The sequence below is a fragment of the Brachionichthys hirsutus genome, chromosome 13 (assembly GCF_040956055.1).
Source record: "Brachionichthys hirsutus isolate HB-005 chromosome 13, CSIRO-AGI_Bhir_v1, whole genome shotgun sequence".
Classification (NCBI taxonomy): Eukaryota; Metazoa; Chordata; class Actinopteri; order Lophiiformes; family Brachionichthyidae; genus Brachionichthys; species Brachionichthys hirsutus.
Window position 1 is genome coordinate 3,644,719 of NC_090909.1, and position 16,446 is coordinate 3,661,164.

General features: G+C 46.0%; 1 protein-coding gene across 1 annotated transcript in view; it reads left to right on the top strand.

Annotated features, from left to right (window-relative positions):
- gabbr2 (gamma-aminobutyric acid (GABA) B receptor, 2) overlaps positions 1 to 16,446 on the top strand; it is a 69,515-nt gene that overhangs the window by 24,872 nt on the left and 28,197 nt on the right. The window contains exons 5-13 of the mRNA XM_068747559.1: positions 189 to 254; positions 667 to 855; positions 985 to 1,227; positions 5,704 to 5,764; positions 8,943 to 9,023; positions 9,640 to 9,790; positions 9,979 to 10,111; positions 10,674 to 10,781; positions 13,407 to 13,529. Of these exons, the coding sequence (XP_068603660.1) occupies positions 189 to 254; positions 667 to 855; positions 985 to 1,227; positions 5,704 to 5,764; positions 8,943 to 9,023; positions 9,640 to 9,790; positions 9,979 to 10,111; positions 10,674 to 10,781; positions 13,407 to 13,529 (1,155 nt within the window). The remainder of the gene's footprint in view (positions 1 to 188; positions 255 to 666; positions 856 to 984; positions 1,228 to 5,703; positions 5,765 to 8,942; positions 9,024 to 9,639; positions 9,791 to 9,978; positions 10,112 to 10,673; positions 10,782 to 13,406; positions 13,530 to 16,446) is intronic.

Below are 16,446 nucleotides of genomic sequence, written 5' to 3' on the forward strand. Positions count from 1 at the left end.
CTCAAACAATGAGGGTGATTTGGGGCTCTATAACACCCCGGCCTGTTTATCCAGCACTCACTCGTACTGTCTTTTCATGCTGTTGCCAGGCATGGCGGAGGTTTGCGATCTCAGAGTACATGTGTTTTTTATTTTCTTTTTAATTGCAATTTAAATCGTGATAGCTTATTTTTATTTATTTTTTTCAGGACAATGACGTGAGGATTATCATCGGGCAATTCGATGAGAACCTGGCTTCCAAAGTCTTCTGCTGTGTGAGTCCTCACATTGGAGTTCAGCAGAACTTTGTCGCTGCTGTTTGTCTTTCCATATTACACTAAGGAGAATTTTGTTCATGCTGATCCACATGCTCGACGTCTAAAAGTACACAGTGTGACATTTACAATGAGAAACTGGAGTGTTGTGTGGATAAATATCTCATGCGCGCAGGGATCAGATTAATTTGTCATCGAATGGTTTTGGTTCACGTTATTCTAACATTTGTAACTTGGCTCAGGATTCCCATATCGGGTCATTTCAGCAATTTCTTTAAAGCTCAGGCCAGGAGCTAGTTTTAATTAAATAGCACCTCGCCTTAAGTAAGAAATAATACACATAAAGGTAATATCTATGTATTCATTTATGTACTGCATCTTCTCCAACTTCCGTTTCCTCTTCCCCTCCCAGGCGTATAACCTGAATATGTTTGGGAGCAAATACCAGTGGATCATCCCCGGCTGGTACCAGGGCAACTGGTGGGAACAGGCCAACAGCACAAACTGCACCACCAAGAAGCTGCTCACGGCCATGGAGGGGTACATCAGCGTGGACTTCGAGCCGCTCAGCTCTCGGCAGACCAAAGGGATCTCTGACAGGGTGAGTGACGCCCGGCGTTCCTCGCTAAATCTGGAATTCTGTGCTTTCTCCTCAGACATCTATATAAGCGCATCAGAGAGAATCAACATTCCAATAATGCTTTCTTTCGCCATCATGCATTTCTTTTAGACACCTAAGGAGTACGAGAGGGAGTACAGCCGGGAGCTCCAGCAGAAAGGGGTGGAGGCCAGCAAGTTCCACGGCTTCGCCTACGACGGGATCTGGGTCATTGCTAAAACCCTGACCAGAGTGATGGAACTGCTCCGTATGAAGCAACGTCAGAACACCTACCACAACTTCACTGTGGACGACCGGGAAGTGGGAAAAATGGTGCTGGATGTCATGAATGAGACCAACTTCTATGGTGTTACGGTAACTTATGAGCCAGATTTCTTCCTTTTTTATATATATATATGGTGCCAGATCATACCAGAAAGTTGTCTCCTGGCACTTTACAGGTGGTGCAGGGAAATATAGAACCCAACTTGTAACCCAATAGCAAGCACTTTGGAGACGGAGACAAGAAGAACTGCCCTTTAACAGGCAGAAACCTTGCACAGAACCTAAGATTTATAGTGGGCGGCCATCTGTCTTGACCGGTTGGGTCGAGATTGAGAGAGACAGCGAGATCATGACAGAGAGGGAGACAGATGTGAGGACAGGTTAATGCTAGCAATAAGGATATCTGATTTGACAGCCACAGGTCCAGGTTGTCCAGCACCATGGACAGAGGACTGAGCCACAATGAGGGACAAACAGACGGATTGAGAGCACACAACTACGGGGAAGAAAGAGAAATCGGCATCATTCGACTGTTTCAGTTTTAATATCAACGAGGAGGAGGAGCTTTAAAAGTGCTCAATCTGAATTTATTTAATATGATACTGCTGACGAGGAAGCGTCTTTGTAAGTGTCTTTGCTCCGAAACACTATGTAATGGACAAATGTCAAAATAGATGCATTTAATAGTTCTCAGTAGAGCTGGAAGCTTGTTTGCAGGGAAGGTCACTTAGCCTCCTTTGTCTGCATGAAGCCTAAAGTGATGCCATTTGGTCCTGCTGACTCTCTTCAATGCATTCAAAATTGATCCTGGTGGCTACGTCATGTCAGTGTGTGTGTGTGTGTGTGTGCGCGTGTGTAGGTGTGTGTTTGTGTTTGCTCCTACTTCCTATTGAGCCTACAGAGTATATCTCCTCTTCCCTTTTAAAGGCCACTCCATTATTAGAGGATGCCACGCTGCTCTGGGTCCAGACAGCCAGTAGGCATGCAGCGCCCAGCAGCGCATTAGAGCATCGCTCATATCATATTCATAACTGTGTTTACGAATAAATGGCCGGAACATTGCAAGTGAGGAGAAAAAGGGAGAGCGGGTCGGCCACGGTGGGAAATCACAGAGGCGCCGTGCTCAATAAATATTCATCGTTTTCATATAAACATTGACTAAATGAGAGACAAGAGAAAAGTATATTTGAACAATATAGCTTTTAATATAGTGTGAATTATATACAGCGGGCTTAGAGAAAACCAACCCAGGCTGCTCTATTGTGTCACTGCAAGGTCCTTTGCGATGTGTACTGCAGCCCTGCATCAAATCATCAGGACCCCCCCCCCCCCCACTCCCACCGGTCTCACCACGGACCCACTCAGGACCGCTGATCAGAAGCCGGCTGACACCGAGTCTGTCGAGATGCTGAAATCCAGATGTGTAGACGATCCCCTTTCCCTCCCTTTCATATCACATTAATCCCACATGTGTCGCCGTCATCAGCGGGAAAAGTACTCTGATGCTGTGCTTCAGTAGAAGTAGCGGTGCCGTAGGGCATGAATGCTTCATCACAAGTAGAAGTCCAGCTTTCATTTCCGTGATTAAACACATAACAGACACGTCTGCCTCGAAGTGTGCTGAAGTTAAAGTGCTCGTTATGTGAAGGATCCTTCTGAAAGCCGCATTTTAAAACACAGTACTTGTCAGACCATGAGTCAGCAGGTCTGGTTTTTCTCACCTGTTCCTACAGCGACTAACCGAAACCAGAGAACCTTGTGGGTACCTTGTCAGGAGCGATCTGTTAAAAGTAAAAATTTGAGATGATGATACTTTAAGTTCAAGCGCTTTTCATCAAATATTGTTTAGAAATCTTTAACTGCAAACAAATAAAAAATAATAATTTATTGTTCACTTTTGATAAGCCATTTAAAAACACTTGGCTCATGCAATTACACGGATTTGAATATAATTAACTCAAGAATGGTGAAACTTTTCTTTCAATTCCTCATTATTATCAATACAAGAGAAAATATTAAAACACCTTCTCGGTTGTTTTTCCATATTGTCACACACATTCGTTTTTAGAGGGACGCTTCTATGTTTGGACAGTTTAAGGTCCTGTAGGTCAGGATGCCATTGGCTCCTGGAGCGTCTGTCTCTTTGTCGACCGTCCTCTTTGTCTCAGGCAGGTTGTTGGCTGACTGCATGTTTTGTTAAGGTAGAAAATTGACGGCTTTCAATTTTGCCGATGTCTTTAGGCACTCAGTAAAACGAGAACGCGCCTCTTCCTGACCCGTGTTTACAATGTCTGCAAGGCCTCTGAGGATTTTAGAGCCGCACTTCTGCAACAGCAGGGGGACAACGGAATGCTCAAGACGTGATTTGTCTTCTGAGCAGATAGCCGCACAGATTGATAACCCCGTCTTGTGGCGTGGGCAGTGTGGATAACCGGCAGTCGTCTGAACTCCTTGGGAAGAAACGCCACCTCCTCCTGAGATGTGAGGTGGCACTACTGCTTATCCAAACACCCCCCCTCATTGCAATTCTATTCGATTTGGAGTTCTATTTGATACAATTTGAGGTTCATTATCTTGCCAAGTATCCCTGATTAATGCACGACCTCCCAGACTGGACCATTGTGACGGATCTCTGTCCTGCTGCTGGCTACATAGCAGAGGCAGGGCAGTGATAATGGAGGCTTCCACGGTGTTGGTCTGGCTGCTGCCGGGACCACGGGAGAGAAGCCTGAGGTTAGTCGGCTGCAGAGAATCTCAGTGTAGACGGAGAGCAGATAGCTGTCAGACCCACGGGGGGGGGGGGGGCATGGGAAGAGCCCTCAGCAGGTCCAGGATGGAGATGACAAGTGTGTGGATAATGGTGTGTTTGCTGTTTGTGTTCTGTAAATGACCATTGTGTCAGTGTCTTCTTGTGTAATGGCGAGTAGCACAGCCCAAGGCTTGACAGTCGCATCAAACACACTCTGGTGAAAGAGAAGACAGGTCAGGGGTGCTTCTGCAGGCCTCCGTTTGTGTGTGTGTGTGTGTGTTGCCTTTCCATTCATGCTACACGTGTTCCCGCTTTAAACCGTTGAAAACCCAGAGGATTCACGTCTGCAGCCCGACAGACCGACATCTCATTTGACCCCAGCACGCCTGTCACCGACAGTATTCTCACCTCCGCACACAAAGCAATACCTGGACACCTCTACCTGTCTCACCTCAGACACACACACACACACACAGGTAAAGGGATTTCTCTATGTCTGGGTCAGTGCTCTGCTGCAGAGGACAATAATATCCCAGTTGCTTCTTTAAATTCCGTTCAAAGAGGCTGTGTTTGCAGCTTGGACATTTATTTAGAATAACTGCCCGCTGTATCAGTAAGGCTTGCAAGAGCTTTCGCTGACTTGAAGGGCAATTGAAGAGGGGATGTCAATGCACAGCAAACGCATGGAGGGGTAGCTAAAATCTAGGAACCTGGATGCATACACTCGTTGTCGGGTCCAACCCACACCGCCTGACCCTTCTCACCGCCACACTTAGATCTCTAATGAGCTAAACTGAGGTGCACTGTTCTTTCCCATCTAAACATAATTACATACCAGATTGCCGGGGGGGGGGGGGGGGGGGTGCAGTGTGCAACGAAAGGAACTTGTTAGAGTTGACAAGTTGTTAGGTTGGTGTGAGAAACGGTAGCAGAGGAGATCTGCTGTGCATCACCAGCGGAAAGGCGACACACGTGTACATGAGCATAACGTGGACACGCGGCGACACGCTTTCATGCACGCATGCAAGCATCAAAGAAGTTCCACAAAGACTGGGATTCAAACAGAAGGGTGGGGATTCTACTTCACCACTTCAAAGCTTGCCATCTTTTTGAGGCAAAATTGGCCCTCCGTTTTCCTTACCCCCCCCGCCCCCTCTGCTGTATTTTAATCAGCCAATGCAAATGCTCTTTCCATCCATCCATCATGGTATCAATCCTTCTATGGCTCTTGCTCCTCGGCCTCACCTTTGTTGTGCAGCCAGCGATACGTAAACCGAGTTAAATGTTTGATCGAGGCGCTTTGCAAGCAGATGGTGGGTCTCACTAATAGCTGAAAAGGTAATAGAGACAAAAGAGAGAGACGGAAATGATGGACATGAAGAATGAGTATACAGGGTAAGAGATACAGTGAAGAGAAAACAATCTATTTCCTGTGATGCTGCCTCAAAGTGTAATTGTTTTCCTGCTTGTTCTCTTGCTCTCTGGAAGCCCATTTTTTTGTCCACCTTCAAGAATTGACTTTGGACTGATCTGATTTGAGCCAATGTTCTGTGAAGCACATTTAAATCCCTGCCGACGTGCCATTCGGTGGAAATTAACACATTATTTGGCCCAAATATGATATTGTTTGTCTCCGGTGCAGGGAAAGCCCTGTGCGTGAATTCAGTTGAAAGAGCTTTTTATTTTTTTGGGGGGGGACTTGAATGTACTGCTTATGCTCCGCTTTCTCCATCAGATCAGGATATTTGTATAATTTAAATTTAGTATGTTATGGGTTTGATTAAAATCTCATATTTCCTGTTTATACTACATTTCAGGGCCAAGTCATGTTTCGGAACGGCGAGCGAATGGGCACCATCAAGTTCAACCAGTTCCAAGGTAGGTGTGGCGCCTCGGCTGCTTCGTTCCTCAGATTGGTCTGGCTCGCTTTTGTTCAAGGTTTCTTGAAACTTGAGCCTTTGTTCCCATCCATACTTGATGAAAATTATCTTAGACAAACTGATTGGAAAGGCACATTCCCCCCCCCCCCCCCCCCCTCAGTTGGTCCTGATGAGCTCTTGCAGCAGTGCTATAAATGTGGTCAAGCTTTTGCGAGCCTTTCCGAGCCTTTCCGTCTGTGTGGCGCCCGTTAGTCTAAATCACAAGGCCCACTGTCCTCCTCCTGCTGAACTTGATCTGGACAGTTGAACTTCATTAAAACATATTCCTCCGGCCATGCAGCGTCTTCCTGAGATTGTTTCTGACCCACCAGGGCCTGCTGAGTGGGTAAATAAAACCAAACAGCAGGAGGCGCACTATCATGGAAAGACTGCCATCACGTGATTATGATTAGAGGTTGAAATGGAAAAACTTACATTATCCATCGAATAACATCGATTCCTTCTCCTGAAATCGTAACACACTTCCATCACGTCGTTTCTCTCTCTTCTCCCTGTGCCGTCCGTCCTCCATATCTCTGACACACGCCATCGTTCACCAGTGTGGGATGGCAGAGATCTTTATTACATCTCTGCCATCCCTCCTTAACCTTTACTCTTCATCACTTCCTGCTCACCTGTCAGGGATCTTGAATTTGTCACGCCTTTGACACCCCGAGAGAGCCTGAGCTTGGCGAGGAGTAGGAGAGGGACGGGCCCAGCTTGAATATTTCAAAAGGCTCTGATCCTCAATGTGACCCTATCATCCGGCCTCAGCCTCTGATCCTCGATTCTACCCTGTCAGACATTTGTAGTCAGGGGCCTCCATGGCTCGTCTTCTCACTGTCCCTCATGGGGATAAGAGAGAGCCCGCCACCAGAGGTCTTGATCGCAGCTCTGCTGCGCCTGAGAACAGATTTTAAGTCAACATATTGCAACAGATAAAGAAGCATTGAACTGAATCACCACATTTCATTTCTTAATGAAAGCTGCATCGATGGGTCATAATATGTCTGAGAAGCGATTGCCGTGGATTTAGCGTGATCAAGTGCGTGAAAGTTTAGCATTTTAATCGCTTTGGTATTGAGGTTTTTAAATCAGGAGTTTTTGCTCAAACTGTTGTTGGAACAGCGTTGAGGATTATGATTATCATGGACCGACCACGTTACAGGTGTAGGAGCAGGATTCTACTCTCCAGTGAGGAACTTTATATTGATCTTTATTGCCACCGCCAAGGAGGTAGTGTTTTTGTCTTATAAGCTGTTGCTGTTTGTGTGTTGACTCCAGGAACACAATGTGGAAACTACAGGGAATCCAATAAAAAAAATAAAAGAAACAAAGAGCTAGACTGAGGCACCGATGCGTTAATACAGATATTAATGGAGTACATTCTAAAAATAGTTAGCGCTGGTGCAGGTTTGCGGTAGTATGATAATGCGGCTTCCATCCCATTAGTTCCTGATGAGGAGGTAGACCTTTAAAAACGGGGCAACAAATATGTATCTGAAGGCAAATAAATGGATGCTGATGCTTTAGACGAACATTACTCAAACAGGAGTTAAAGTGTGTATTGATTGGTGACTATTTTCAATTACAGCGGCGATACAACGTCTAGAGTTGTGCCTGAACTGCTTTGTCATGGCTTTATTGAGGAAATTCATTTAAAGAATACTTGCAATGCAAAAGTCGCTGCCCAGGTTGAGCAACGGGCTGGGTCTCGCCAACCTGCTGCAGCCATCAATATTCCCTGTGGGGGCCGAAGATAGTGTTTTAAGATCTCAAAGGAAGAGTGCTGATATACAATCCCCTGTGCTGTTGAGATCCTAACAAAGGACGTGGTCAAGGGAAACATGATTATCGATCGTTGTTAAGTTTGAGAATCACGCAAATCCTGTGTCTGTGTATGCACATAAAATGTGCTGTTTTGAAACGGCACTGTTGAGCTGGAGGAGAGGAGAGGAGAGGAGAGGAGGATTTTAATGATCATACTGAGAGAAATTGCAGGTTGTTCTCAGTCCTACCAAAAAGAATCAACGCAGTCTGTCCTCTCCGCCCTTCCCCTCAGCCCTTCCTTCCCTCCACACACTCTAAGTAATCTATATGAGCGAAGGACAGTGAAGGCCCAGCTTTGTCTGGCAAGGTCACGCCTCCTCTCCATATTACACCGGAGGAACTGATCTTTGTTTCTAAAAGAGAGATCACCGGATCCTGGAACAGCCTCGCTGAGGTTTGAGCAGAACTCTGCAGAGACGGTGGCGTTTACAGGCTGGGGGTGCACGGCAGCAGTTTGCACCCTCTTGTCTCTGTTTATGAAATATTCAAGTGTATTTTGCGAGGTGAACAGACAGGTGCATTTATTCATCCGTCAGCATCCGGCGGAATCGATTCTCTTGGTGAAGTCGGCTCTTGCTGCTTCATTGATTCCTGTGATATCTGCTCCGCTTCGTTACGTAGGTTTCCCTGGGGTGAAATAAAGGGAGAATTGAGACTGTGATAATCAGGAAAACTATTTCCTGCTCGTATTAATCTGCATCTGAAGGCTAGCGATCTTAAGTCTTAAGATATTGCATTTAATTTCTATTCTTGGAATGTATTTGCTAAATTACTGATGGATTCTGGAAGATCATTTTGTTAAATGGCTCTTTGTGGTTTTAATACTGTAGAGTTTATATAATCGTAGGCTTTGTGAGTGACGACACCACCCTAACCGCCTGCTGATTGGTCGGTGCGCCACTCTAGACTCTAAACTTCTGCTGGATGGGAAGTTTAGAGGTTGCGATCAATTTGACCTCTTGCGTAGTTGCAAATTCCACTTTTGCCATTTACTTCGGTTCAACTGCAAAAATTATTTCCACCATCTCCAGCTTTATTTATGTTAATTAGCAGATATTGAACCAACACTTCACACATATGTTTTTTTTTCCATGTGCACAGGACAGGGATGAATTCATTATGTAGTATTTTGGTACTAGACAATGAAGATGTAGCCCAAAAACCTTGCGCAAAATATTTGGCAAATTAGTCAGTGTGTCAGTGAATTCATTTAATGGAAAATTAGCAAACCTGCTAAATTGCCAACCTGCTAACAATCAGTGTGCATAACCGTCTGCGCATATTCATTATGTGTGTCTATTTAACAGAGGGCCAAGAGGTGAAGGTGGGGGAGTACAATGCCATCGCTGATGTGCTGGACCTCATCAACAACTCCATAAGATTCCAAGGTACGAAAAAGACGAGGTGTGTCAATGCATTTGTGCGTCTGGTGTGCGTTTCTGCACTCTAGTCCTCGAGCTCACTCTAGCAATACACACACACACTCAGCGAGGAGGCTCTTCTTTATTACTCAGAACTGTCCTCTCACCAGTCCACTTCCCTACCCTCGTCTTTGCTTGTATTGACAGACGGTTGTAATTTGTGCAATCCCCATGGCTCTGCCCTCTCTCTCCCTCCATCATATCAGCCTTGCTCTACATACAGGAGCTCGCCGACAGCACCGTCTAAGATGCTTGTTTCCACATCCCTGGCCGCAGCAATGGGAGATGTGTAAGATGATGCCACTGCGATCGATTGGCGCACTAGCAGGAGAAAAATAGAGTTAAAGGGCATGAAAGTGCAGCCTTCTGTCCACGATAACGTCCATGTGGCGCGTAAAGAGAGGCGCCCTCGGTTACGAGAAACTCGGGATGGTGGAAGCCGTTCTCAAATAATGCGATTTCTGCTTGGTGGCTGAAGTGAAAGCGGTTTTATGGCGGCTACGTGAAGTTCAGGGCTTTTCGACTGACCATGAAAACTACGTCAGCGGTTTCAGTCCTTTTGCGTCACGTCTTCTCTTCACAGGCGTGGAGCCTCCCAAGGATCGCACGTTTGTGCGTTTGCAGCGGCGCCACATCAACGTGCCTCTCTATAGTATCCTGTCCACCATCACCATACTGGGCATGCTCATGGCGGGGGCCTTCCTGTTCTTCAACATCAAGAACCGCAACCACAGGTAAAGAAAGACGACGCGTGGCCGGGGCCGGGGGGGGGGGGGGGGGGGCGATGTCGAGGGAGAGTGAAGCGAGGGATGAATGCAGGATGTGCAGAGTCAGAGAAGGGTGAATGGTGTTGAAACTTCAGGATGAATGCGCTCTCTATTCCAGCAGGGTCTAATTGACTTTATTCTGTTCTGTCTCTCAGGTTGATCAAGATGTCCAGCCCCTACATGAACAACCTGATCATCCTCGGGGGCATGCTCTCCTACGCCTCCATCTTCCTGTTTGGCCTGGATGGAGGTTTCGTCTCTGACAAAGAGTTCGAGACTCTCTGCACCGTGCGTTCGCCTGCACTTTTTTATATATATGACATAAAATGAGAAATTGGTATCTTCTAGAAAATAGATGTAATTGCTATTTTTACCCCCCGCCCCCCCCGTGCTTTGTCCCTACCTGGTGTATTACTTTCCCGATGATGCATGAAAGCAGGGTCAGGTGTAAATGTAGAAATGCAGACTCGGGGAATGCTCGTTCACAGGCATGCTTGTAAAAGCAAGCAGACACATATAAAGCTTTTGAAACATGCCAGCCACGTTTCTGTTGTGTCAGAGCAGAGAGAGAGAGGTGGGGGGGGGGTCCACATTTTGTTTCTCATTAAGATGGCATACTCTCAGGAGTGTGACAGCTTCCATGGTCCAGCATGTTCTCCCAGAGCTCGAGTCTTTGGTGAGGAAAAATACATCTGACAGTTTCTTATTTTTAGAACGCTTCCCGGTTCTATTTTGAATGAGCCTCTTGAGAACGAACGCAAATACCTGTCAGATCAGATGTTGCGTTAAGCCTGATATCCGTGGCGTGAGAATGCAGCGTGTAATTGCGTGTTTCCCGCTGTGCTGATAGGTTCGGACGTGGATCCTCATTGTCGGATACACAACCGCTTTCGGGGCCATGTTCGCCAAGACCTGGAGGGTGCACGCCATCTTCAAAAACGTGAAGATGAAGAAGAAGGTGACAAAAATTATTATATTTACCAGTGAATAGGCAATAGTGATTCAAAGTCCTGTGTTTCTGTATGAAATGAAAACTAAATCAGAAATACAAATGGCTTTTTTAAAACTTCTTACGCACTTCTGTTTCCCTGGATGAGTTATATAAAGAAGCGCCGAGCTCATTGAGTGTTGGAACTGTGCTTGGCCTTTTAGTATTTATAGACCCACCCCCCACCCACCGGCCTTCTTTTCTTCCTCTTTCGTATCGGAAGAAGTGTGGGTGGCCTGCCAGGAAGAGACCAGAGAGAGAAAGAGAGAGATGGATCAAGAGAGTCTGAGAGGAGAGATGGCAGAAGGGAGAGTGTGGGAAAGATGAAGGGACCAGACAGATGTGGCAAATAACAAATGCAGAAGATCAGACAAAAGAGAAAAGAAGAATGATGGAAGATGAGGGCAAATTATAGATTATTGTGGGTCAAAAGACCAAGACATCATAAATATGCTTTGTAGCCAGGTATAACATGAGCATATTATAACTGATGTCTTCTGGTCATTAATACATTTGTTAAGCAACTTTAAATTTGGGTGATTTTCAAAGGTTTGGTTCTATGAGCTCAGTAATTTAGCCTTGACTCCCCGTAGTGTATATATTTTTTACTCCGACCATCCTATGTCACCAGTTTCTCCTCGCTAATTAGAAAGCTCCTAAACCTCCTCGTGTATCCTCCTAAGGTTCACAGACTGGTTGTGTTTGTTGGACACACATGCGCACACGCACACATACACACACTCCCTGCAAATGGATTGAGTTCAGGAGAGTAATTGTTTCTTTTGATGCGTTGGAATCTCCACTGTCAGAGTAGAGACAGGTTAACTGTCTTCCCTTCAAGTATAAGGGTTGGAAATGTGTCCCTCACTCCACACCGGAGACGGCACAGACTTGGACACGGCCAGCATTCCTTCACTTCCTAGAAAGGATAGCGCAGTGCCACAAACTGCTGTGTGTGTGTGTCAATCACTGTCATCCATATCAAACGCATAAATACAAACCGCAGACACACTTTAAAAAATCGCCTCTTACATAACCCATCACCCACAGGCCGCCTGTCATACCTAGTAATTCACTGATTACTACTACAAATGACTGCACGCGCACACACACACACACACACACACACACACACACACACACACAGGGCAAAGCAAGGTACCTTTAGCACATTGCACTTTCCCACATACATGTATACAGTGCATAAATATGGAGTGTTGGGCAGCAATGCTTTATTTACTTGAGAAATCATTAAAATGCATCATTATCCCTGTTAACCAATGAATTTCAATTCGTAATCCTTATTCTCTTATTTGGGTTGAGCTCCTCTTTGTGCTAAATCTGATCAAATGAGTCGGAATGGAACGTGCACATAGAATCGCATGAAAAACAGCCCTCTTTCCTTTTATAGTCACTTCGATGTGAAAAACATGGTTTGGTTCTGTTTTGGAATAGTTCAAAATTGTGTGTGTGAGTTATGTTGAGAATGCATTTTCAGGAAGAGAATAAATGCAATAAGGAAGAACCAAAATCTGCACAATGCATGTGCAGCATTATTTTCAGTGCTTACTTTACCAAATTACGTTTCTTTTGTAGTCAAACAGATTAATTTACTATTTACAAATGGAGTAAATGTGACATGATAACTATTTCCCGGTTCACCACTATTCACCTTCGACAAAGACAGTAGAACCCAAATGGAATGCATATGCCGGTTCTCCAGTACTACAAGGGGAGGAAAAACAGCACATAACACTTCACCTAAATTAGAGTCATTATGTAATTTGTTCAGGAAATTCAGTTGGCAGAGTAAAGATATCACGGCTGAGCAGATGGTGGTGTTGTCATTTCCTCAGATATCACACATCTCACATATCAGTACATTACGACTCTTCACTCTGCTGGAGAAGAGAATATTCCTTTGACGGGGATTGAGGCTGTTTCGTTTGCAGCCTGCCGACCAGCTCTGCTCCTACACCTTCCTCTAAACGGGATTTCTTTGCGGCGCCTCTACAAGAAATGTCCCAATGTGTGTGTTTAATGCCAACGGCATCAAAAGACGCCAGATCAAAAAACAACCCCCTGATGCATCCCCTCCTGAGCCCGCTTGTGGATGTGGGGCCTGTGGGAGGCCGCCGTGTTGCATCTGGGCCGTTTAATACGCTCCAAGCGCAGCCCAGCCGGTGCTCTCTGACATTTCTTTTGATCTGATGTTACAGCCAGTCAAATGCTTTTATATATAAAAAAAAAGACTACAAACGGGCCACGGCTTTCATCTGTGGTACAAAGGAGGGGCTTTCATTGAGGGAGCGCATTGGTTCTTGTTTAGCTTGTTTCACCCCGACCGACGGAGCACGAGCTGCTAAACACACCTCATGTGATAGAGTTTTAATATCTGAAGCGGCTCTTGGTCACTGGGGCCGGTTCACCGTTTTGGCGGGTGGTTCATTGCACCTGAGTGCGTTGGAATCGGTCCCCGATTCGTTATAATAAAACCAAAAGAGCTCTGGGTTCTGAGAAGGAATGAGAATAATCTGGTAAGAACAGTGGATCAATAAGAGAAATAAGGAAAATCCTTTTTCTTTCCCCCTCCAGATCATAAAGGACCAGAAGCTGTTGATCATCGTTGGCGGGATGCTGCTAATTGACTTGTGCATCCTCATTTGCTGGCAGATCGTGGACCCGCTTAAACGGACCGTGGAGGAATACAGCTTGGAGGTCGGTGGCGTTTTCATTCACACATCTTTCCCTAATGCGCTCGCCATCGTGGCATGTAGATGCTGATAAAGATGGCTGAGCTCAGCAGGGAGATTCCCAGTCGGCGTCACTGGCAGTGCCCCAGTTTCGCGCTATAAATACCTGTGTGCTGTATTTGGAGGTCAGGCAACAAAAGAAGTCCGCCTGAGGCTGCATCTTTGTTGTCTTTGTTGTTGTTTTTGGGGTGCAAAGATGTGAATTTCTCAACTCTCATGCTCATCCCATGACTGAATAGTCATGGGATTTCTCCTAGGCGCAAAGGTGGCGCAGTCGGGATTAGTAATGAGCTCTTCTTCACTGTGATTGGTTAGAATCAACACAGATTCATTTTAGGAAGGAAGTGTTTAAGAACTGCAGAGCGTGGATACTGCTAATAGAAGACATTTTGCTAAGGAGTCGCTCTTCTGGTCTACTTATTGGACTCTGACAGCAACGGTTGGAGTCTCTGACCCTTCTCTTAAGCGGACGTTATTGGGCGCCGCAGGCGGTCAAAGGCGCGGTCTAATGTCTGACTTTAATGGCGTCGTCCTTCGATCATGGCAAATGGATTCTGAGGCTGTTTGTTTGCCTGTTGCCAAGGTCCTGCAGGGGTGGCGGACATTCTCTTGCATCCAGTTTAGTCTTCTTCACGACTTCTGTTAAAAGAAAAATGGTTTTCTAAGAGCGCTGGGAGCAGGTCAGTTTTCGTCTTTGATGAAGCAATTTATATGGGAGATCTCTGAGGGGAAATAAGGCAGAGAGGCTTGATATCCTAGCGGGCCCTATTTGCATTCTCCTTTTGGCATTCTCTGAAGGTATGCCTCGCACGCTTTTACAACTCGAGACACAGCCTTTATTTTCTTTGTGATGATAGCCACTTATATGTTTAAGCCTAAAGGGCGCAGCGAAGCATTGCTTCGCATATTCACTTGGTGAATGTTGTCAGTGCGTGCAGTTGGGTTCTCGTGGGGTATTTTCAGACTCTAAGCCCCCGGCTTGAGGGCGGGTGTTGTGAATATATTAACCACTCAGTGCAGGGGACTGCACCCCCCCCCCGGGGTCGCGTATCTGCACGCCTGGACTGAGTCGAAGGCGGAGGCTCCACATGCCTGCTCAGCTCCACAGATTTCCAGCACCGGCAGCAGGGCCGCCCCTAGGGGCTGAGCTGGGGAGGGGGAGAGACAGGCGGCCTGGAGCTCGTCTGCACCCGGAGGCTTACCGGGTGGGACCAGGAACCAGAAGGAAACCCCCGACAGAGCAGCAGCAAGGGAGAAATGAAAACACAGAAGGGATTAACATGGTGCTTATGGTATAAAACGATAAAAGGTGGAGACTTGCATTATAGTAACAGAACCTCCTCTTTCATTTATTCCTTTTACAGTCTACTAGCTGGTCCAAATGGGGGGGGGGGGGGGGTGGGTCCAAACACACTACTATTTTCAATAACCTATTTTGGGACGGAGGGTTTCCAGGGACTCCTTGCTCTGGCTGACTAACAGTAATCGGCGGAAGAATGAGGACCATTACTTACCCGGTTTCCTGCTTGGCCTCCCCTCCCCTGTGACTTCCCTCTGTCTGTTGTCACATTCAGTTTTTCTTTCCATTTTCCTACCTCTCTCTCTCTCTCTCTCTCTCTCTCTGTGTGCTTTTGTCAGAATCTCCCCCCCCCCCCCCCCCCCCCCCGTGTTCCCTCTCCCTGCCGTGGAGGCGTTTGAATAACATTGGGAGTACACAGCGCTGCATCTACCCTGCTGCACCCGTGGGCATCCGGCATGACAATGTGGTGTAATTGAACTGTCGCAGCGCCTGGTAGTCCACAGCGCTTGTTGTTTGAACCATCACACAGGAGGGGTTTCTTATTGACTCAGAAGTAACAAGGGCACTTGCACATTATTTGCAGGAATGGCACTGCAGTGGATTTTTTGAGTTCGGATAGACATAAAAAAAAAATTGAGGACACTCAGAAATGATCATCAAAGCAAGTGCGTGCTCGCAGTATAACTGAAGTGGGTGCTCCTGCATGCAATCGCATCTACGCCCAGTGGCAGCGGATGCAGATAAATCTATTCTGTCAGTGGATACCTGGCTACAGTAGATTTTGTGTCGACTCGTCTCTGCTGTGGAATCGAGATCCTTCCAGTGGAAATATGGACTAACTCCACATTTAGCATCACTGCTGCTCTTAATCCAGTCTGCTAAACTAACAAGCTAACTCGGGCATCGCCCTCTGCATCCTTTAGTTGCATTGTTAAAAAGATGAGACTTGGAAGAGTGCTGACAATAAATCCTTGTAGAATGCTTCGTGACATGCCTGTTTTAATACCCTCCAAAATAAAAGTGAATTAGGGGCAATTATCGTGTAGGGAGTCTTCGAACCTCTAAAATTAGAGGAGCGTGACCCCTGATTCTAATTGTAATTACAATATTGAGATAATAAAACTTCAACAGGAGTGATTTCTGACCTTGACTTCTCTCTCTCTGATCTATGCTTCACTGTACATAAAACACGACAATTATGATTTAAAAAATATATATATAGTAAGGCTAGAAGCAGCCAAAATGGTAATTACAACTCCACCTCTCCCCCTCATTCTTTACAGTGATCAGGGAATATTCTGCATATTGGTGTCTTTTTTTTCTCTTTTCTACAGAGTTCACCGGGATCGGGAACAACCCCAGCTGCACCCAGAACGTCCTGGGAATACTGATAGAAACATTGAGCTGCAGACAGCAATTAGATCCACCTTTTTTACTCATTAATAATTAAGGATTTGGTCATGATGTGGGTGTTTCAGCATTGGGGTGGACTGCTGGTTGTCATCAGTTCAGTCCTGACAGATGCTGAAACAGACATATTGAAGCTCTTATACATAAGAATATGACCGTGTGTGTGTGTGTG